General features: G+C 47.7%; 1 protein-coding gene across 1 annotated transcript in view; it reads left to right on the forward strand.

Annotated features, from left to right (window-relative positions):
* CUNH1orf115 (chromosome unknown C1orf115 homolog) overlaps positions 1 to 6,112 on the forward strand; it is a 15,072-nt gene extending 8,960 nt beyond the window's left edge. Inside the window, exon 2 of the mRNA XM_004700151.2 lies at positions 3,480 to 6,112. Coding sequence (XP_004700208.1) covers positions 3,480 to 3,599 — 120 coding nt within the window. The 3' untranslated portion in view covers positions 3,600 to 6,112. The remainder of the gene's footprint in view (positions 1 to 3,479) is intronic.
* Positions 6,113 to 7,295: the final 1,183 nt, after the last annotated feature.

The following is a 7,295-nucleotide window of genomic DNA, read 5'->3' on the forward strand; positions in this document are numbered from 1 at the left end:
CCCCCCGCCCTAAAGTTAGGTGAGCAGGTCTTTCTCAGGTGCTTCTGAGTGGGCTCAAATCTTTGGGGACTCCGAGGAACCATAGGCTGTCTCGACAAAATGGAGATCTCAGGTGGAGAGTTGCGTATTTAAATCGGAGCTGGAGATTTGGAAATTATCAACATATAGGAAATACTTCAAGTCATTGGAGATGATGGATCCATCTCAGGAGAGGTTGAAGGCGAAAGAGAAGAGGGCCCAGGACAGAGTCCTAAAGAACACCCACATTTCTAACTTTGGTTGAAGGGAAAATCTAGCAAAGAAGGCTGAGGAGGAGGTGCCTATTGAGGAGGCAGGGAAGAACCAAGATGAGAGGGAGTCAAATTCTGCTGAGAGGTCAGGGAGGGAAAAGAGAAAAGGGCCCATTAAATCAGACACTATGGAGGCTGAATACAGCATGACCAAGCTATCCTTGGGTTGGTGGAGGCAGCAGGCAAATGAAGGGAAACCAGAAGTGAAGGAGTAGATACGGTGTGGATAGATGGCTCTTTAAGTTAGGTCAGCATTAAGGGGCGCAGTCACTAGAGGATATGGGAATAATTGTAAGTTAATGGGAATGATCGAATAAAGAGGAACAGGATGATGGCTCTGAAGAGCCAGTCAAAGAACAGAAGGCCAAAGTCGAGGTCAGAGGGTAGCAGCAGCAAGTATGAAGAGAATGGCCTTGGGGGAGGAGGCTCGTGCTATGCCTGAGTTCTCTGTGTACTTCTGAAGTTGTCCATGAAAGCGGAAAGCACGGGGGCTGTGCGTGTGACTGTATGTGGGGAGTGGGAAGGCTGATGGAGAAAGGGAAAGATGAAGAAGTCAACTAGAACGGGGTTGCCATGTGGGAAGCTGCAAAAAATAATTATAGTTTTAAAAAATCATTTTATTTTGGGCTTGTACAACTCTTATCACAAGCCATGCACCCATCCATTGGGTCAAGCACATTTGTGCATTTGTTGCCATCATTCTCAAAACATTTGCTTTCTACTTGGGCCCTTGGAATCAGCGCCTCATTTTTTACACTCCTTCCCCCATCCTCCCTCGTGAACCCTTGATAATTTATAAATTATTATTTTTTTCATGTCTCACACTGAACGATCTTGCTTCACCCACCTTTCTGTTGTCCGTCCCTCAGGGAAGGGGTCATATGTTGATCATTGTGATCGGTTCCATCTTTCTCCCCCCACCTTCCCCTTCCCCTCCTGGTATCGCTACTCTCATTATTGTTCCTGAGGGGTTCATCTGTCCTGGATTCCCTGTGTTTCCAGCTCTTATCTGTACCAGCGTACATCCTCAGGTCTAGCCAGATTTGTAAGGTAGAATTGGGGTCATGATCATTGTGGGGAAGGGGAACAGAAGCATTGAAGAACTAGAAATATTAGTACAAGGCTGTAGAAATTACTACAAGGCTGTAGTACAATGAGGTAGAAATTAAAGATGGACGAAATGTCTTGACGTTTCAAAAATGCTCTGTCACTTTATCATCCCTACCAACCACCACTCCTCTCAGTAGTACATCCCCTTGCATCCCAACAGCTCGAAATTCAAAATAATGTCTCACAGAACTCATGATCTGTAACGAAATGGCTTACATGGTTTTGGAGTTTAAATTAAATCCAAAGTTTAAATGTCCACACCAAAGAGATCCTCCTAATTCACACCAAATCAGGGCTGTTGACTCACAAGCCTGTTGAAACTGGTAAATTAGGGCAGGCAATAGGCTGCTGACTGACTCAGGTCCCAGAAACCAGAAGTCAGGCAAAAGGAAAGCCAGTCACCGGATCCTGAGCAAGAGCTGCTCAGCGCAGTTATCTCAAAAGTCACTGCCACAATTTGATGCCGACTCATAGTGACCTTGTGGGACAGGGTAGAACTCCTCTTGTGGATTTCCAAGCCCCTTCTTCTCCCATGGAGTCCCCGATGGTTTCAAAGATAACCACTATACCACCAGGGCTCCTCAATTACTATACTAAGATAAAAAAATATTGCAAAAGGTTGGGTAGAGATTACATTGATAATTTCTGCATATCTTCGCTGGGCCAGGTCTAGTTTCAGGCAACTCGGTGACCCCAGCCTCCTGCGCTTCTCAATTAAGCGGTCAGATGATCGTTTGCTTATTATGAGAACAGTTTAATGCCAGAAGTTTATTCTTGTTTTAACACAGACTCTGGCGTTAAACTACAGAGTGTAGAGGCAAGGATTTATGATACATCACAAAATAGAAGACTATGCCTAAAAGGGCCATAATTTAGTAACTAAGTACTTGAGGAAAATAAGTCCAACTGCTTAGTTAGTGGAGTTGGAAAGGTCAAAGGACTGAGATAAGACCTGAGGTCATCTCCAGGGGTGTAGATAGCATCATTGAGAATGGTGACATCAGTTGGTAGGAGGAGCAAGACCGGGAAATTACGACTTTTGAGTCACTGGGGAAGGTCTTCCTGTTGCCATTCTACTTGAACTTGTGTCTCCTGTCCCACAGCATCCCTGGTAGAGAAAGAAGTCCAAGAAAGGATGCCCTGCCCTTACCCGTAAGGAATTTGTCATTGTGCTGGAGACATGAGCTTTCTAGGGTGCGACAGCTAGAGCAGAAGACGACGAAAGAGGGACAAGTGTGTGGGCCAGTCAGGAGCCTGGGTAACAGGCTAGACTTGGGGGAGAATCAAATGAAGGAAGCCTTGACCACTCTCCAGGAGATCCAGTAACTGTTAGCTGGATCGGAGAGGGGTGCTCTTCTGAAGCAAGGAAAATGGCTTTGCTAGAACAAGGAGCCTCGCGGCAGGTTCTGAGACCTGCTCTGGAGAATCTGGAAGTATGCCGTGCGGGCAGCACTGTTCAAGGTGATGGTGTGTGCTTCCCCCACCCCCTCCATGTACCCTATCCCACATTCCCCTGTTGGTGCGCATGGGACCCCAGAGATGTGGAAACATGTAACTTTAGCGTTCCACCATGCAGAATGAGGCGTAATGAAGAATTAGAGTAGAAAATGATGATGGCAACATGTACAAATGTGCTTGATACAATTGATGTATGGATTGTTATACTAGCTGTAAGAGCCTCCAATAAAATTATCGGTTAAAAAAGCAATTTAACCATGAGGGGGGAGGGGAATGTTCTAAAATTGATTGGAGTAATAATTGTATAATTTATATGATTTAACTTGAATTGTATAATATGTGGATTATGTGCCAATAAAACTGTAAAAATATATCTATGCAGATTTAAAAAAGAGGGTTAAATGTTGCCCTGATCGTGTTGTGGTTTAGGCTGTTAACAGAAAGGTCAGCAGTTCAAACCCACTAGCTGCTCTCGGGGAGCAAGATCGGGCTGTCTTGCTCCCTTAAAGAAAGATTTAGTCATGGCACCTTAATACAGGATTGCTATGAGTTGGCATCACCTTGATGGCAGTGCATTTTGGGGTTGAACCTAATCTTTGCCTTTTCTCTTCCTAAATACAGAACGTCGGAAAGGTCGTCACCAAAGGATGCCACTTTATGTTCCTTGGCCTGCAGGGATTCGCTGCAGCTTACTCCGCTCCCTTTGGAGTAGCCACCAGCATGGCGTCCTCTGTCCACTAGTGGAAGCTACTGGGCAGGAGCCACAAGAATGAATGGAATCACTTGCTCTGGAAACCCAGCAAAGCCAAGAATATTGGAGACTTAAGCAAAAAAATACTTAGAAGTAAAAAGAACTCTTTCTTAGTAGAACTGTATAAGTGTGAGAATTAAGTCATCCCTGCCCTTACTACTGAGTCAGCTTTTCACGTCTCTTTATGCAGGTGGACCAGAAGGCCAGTGCCCAGAGGATTAGGTCGTGGGCAGAGAGGGGTGAGATGGAAGTTTGTTCGCTAAAGCCCAACCCTTCCCATGAAGAAGGTGAGGGGGAGGAAAATGACCAATGAGAGCACATGGGTGTGCAGCCTGTTGGTTCCAAAGGGGGAAAGGAGGAGGACTTTGAGCTGGACCTGGAAAATTTGTCTATTTTCAATAAGTGGCAAGTCAGCCTGTGACTGCATCATCTGAGGGCAGCAGTGGAGCTGCTTGTTTCTGAAGTCGTCCTCCATCTGCTCCTCCTCACTCCACTCCTTTGCTGCCGGGAGTTTGGTGACAGGCACGGAAAGAAGAAAAAGAATTCTACTGAAGGCGATGATGCTTTGAAGATCTTTGACGGGCCTGTCATGACTGCTAAAGGGGATAAAATCTCATCATTCTCGCCCATCCTGGACCTGAGGGGCTGCCAACAAGAGCAGGAGTTACAGCATAGTCAGATGCTCTTGGGTGGCTGGTCTTGGTTCTTTGAGGGCCTGCTCTCGAGGGCTCTTATGCCCAGTGCACATGAACCAGCACCAGTGCCTCCTCTGGTACCAGCCGAGGCCTTGACTTTTGATTCTGCCCATGTAGCCATGTTAGCCCACTCTGGATGGATGCTAGGTGCTTCCCACAGGCCAACCCGATTTGATGTGGTTTGGCTTGGAATGGAGGGGACAAGACAGAGCAAGACCTAATGCCTGCAGATGCAAGTGCGTGATTCAGAGAAGGAAGCCGGAAGTAGAAGACAGGTAATAAGGAAGTAGACAGAAGTTGAGAAGGGTGTTGCAAAGAGAAGTGGAAGTACAGCAACTGGATCTTGATTAGCAGCCTTAGAAAATATTAGGTGGGCCCGGCCTTTAACTCCCAAGGATGGCCAGAGAGAAGTGCTGACTGGGGCTCGGGACCATTCTTTGGCCCATGGGATCCCATTGGTTGCCGTTGTAGCTGTCTTTCCTCCCTCCTCTGCCCAGGTTGAGCTGCTCTCGCTGGCCTGGAAGATAGGATGGGGACCCAGTATCCATGGAGGATGGCCAGTGGACTATCAGACAGGGAGGAGGAGGAGAGAAGAGGTCTTTCCATGACCCACTGCAAATTCCTGGTGGAAGGCCACCTATTGTGAATTTGTTCCCACCATATGCAAATTCCAAAGTGGTGGTTGTTGATCTCCCTGCAGGCTAGGCGGCAACATTTACCTGGTGCCTCGCGAGGTTTCCCAGAACATGCAGGGAAGCCTCGAGGCTCATGCGTTACAGATCAGATGTCCTGGGAAGCCAAGAAGGTGAGATGACAGGCAGACAAAGGGAAAGGACTCAGTGTGTGCGGGAGCGCTTGGTTGCCATGCAGCAAGACTCATCTGGACTTTCTGGAGGCTGGACATCTGGACCCAATGCCTACAGAGTCCATATTCGTGAGGGGAAGAGGGTACAAAGAATCTTGTTTTTGCCCAACGATGAAATCTGATAGCGGCACATGTCCACACTTGTAAGCCAATTGTAGCTTGCCTCACAGCAGTAGGGGTTGGGGAGAAGAAGAGATGTAAGTGGGAGAAAAAGCTAAGCATAATGAATGAGAGTCAGGGCTGGATGCCCACTGGTCACAGGAAACGAACCAGCTAAGCCAGTTGGCAGAGAGTTGGCTCCAGGTCATCGCCACCCCAGGTAACAGATAGCACTGTGTTCCACAGGCTTTTCAGTGGCTGCCGTTTCAGAAGCTGATGCCAGGCCTTTCGTCCAAGAGACCCCTGAATGGACTCAAACCTCCAATCTTTTACTTGGCGTCTGCACCACCCACAGACTCATTTGTACAGTATTTGGAAGATGCCTTTCCACTCAGTGCTGCTGTTGGGCACTAGAGAATCCTGTTAGAAGCCTGGCTCATGGACCAAGAACGTTTTCCTTGCCTGGGAGTCCATTCAACAGAGTCCACCCCCACCCCTGAGTCCCGCGAAACTATAAAGCCAAGCACATTTGACCCTGAAATACTTGACGTCTCGTTCAAAGTATCCCAGAACTTTCAAAAATCAAATTCACTCCAGGATGTCGGGTTCATGTGCACAGTTAGCCTTTCCAGACTGTCTGCTCAGTTGTGGGGCTGGGTGGGGCTTCCAACAGCTGGGCATCAATGCTTTCCTCTCCAGACATCGTGTTCTGTAATTTCCCCCCTTCCCCCAACATTCGACCTATACCTTACTGGTAATTGAGTTTGAGCGCTTTCCCTTGACATGTTTGGGCTTTTGTGTTTCTTTTCTGAGTAAATAAAAAATAAAAATGTGTTTTCTGACAGCTTCTCTAGCCCTCATCTTACCTTCCCTAAATGAGATCCCTGGAGGTTTTGCCCTAGTCTGAGATCTTCAGGGGAGCCCAACGCTGCTCCCCGATAATGCCGTAAACCAAATACTGACTCATGGTGATCCTGTAGGACAGGGTAGAATAGCCCCTGTGAGTTTTTAAGACTAACAGGAATGGGAAGCCCATCTTTCTCCCGAGGAGCGGCCGGTGGTTTTGAGCTGCTGACCTTGAGGTAAACAGCCCAAATGCCTAACCACTATCCCAGCAGGGCTCCTTGATAAATCTCCAGTGGCTGTTAAAGGAAGAGGGCAGTTCTCTAGGAGCCTAGCGGAGCCAAATGAAGCTTTCCAGAAACTGGTTTGGATTTGGAACTGCCATGGGGCCGCTAAGTGTAGTTTCCATCCACAGTCAAGAGTTCCAAACGCTATGGCTTAGATGAGGCTGAGAAAGGCCGGTTTCTGAGGGGCCTGCTGCAGGTAACATCTGTCCTTGGACTCTGGGGTCTAGTCCAAGCAGGAAAGCTCCATAGAAGGGCAGCGGTTTGGGACCTGTAAGCTGTCAGGCCGATACTGGGCATGTATAAGATGTCTCCTGGCTGATACTGAAGTGATGTCAAAGGTTCTGCGTTGATGAGCCACACACTGCTATTGATCTTAAAGCAAAGCAGCATTAGTTTCCAGTGCGTTGGGGTCACCCTGCTGTCCCTTCAGCCTCAAACCTGGGCCATAGAGAAGCTCCAACTTCGTCCCGGACCATTAAGTAGCCAGCAGAAGGGCCTCCACTTCTGTGCCCCCCCCCCCAGCAGTCCCCCTAGGTCGGGTGTGGGCAAGATAATGGGGGACTGGCCTGACAGTGTGAGGTTTAGTTAACTGCTGTTATGAGTTTGTACGTTAAGATGACTTTTTCTAGTTTCCTGACTTGGCAGGATTACAGGTAAACTGAATTGTGTGATGTCCTCACCCCCCAAGTAATAAACACTTTAGAAATCACCCTGTAGCCTTAAGGCATTCTCTCTCTCTCTCTCACACACACACACACACATAGAGTTTTTGGTTACTGTGGAGTTGCCCCTGACTGGACAACTCGTACACAATGGAACAAGTTGCTGCCTGGTCCCTTGGTCATTCCCACAAAGACAGCTGTGTTAGTGTGGGTAGACTAGAATATGATGAGAGAG

The sequence above is a fragment of the Echinops telfairi genome, unplaced genomic scaffold, assembly GCF_000313985.2.
Source record: "Echinops telfairi isolate 266 unplaced genomic scaffold, ASM31398v2 ScPeMD7_7424;HRSCAF=8462, whole genome shotgun sequence".
NCBI classification, from domain to species: domain Eukaryota; kingdom Metazoa; phylum Chordata; class Mammalia; order Afrosoricida; family Tenrecidae; genus Echinops; species Echinops telfairi.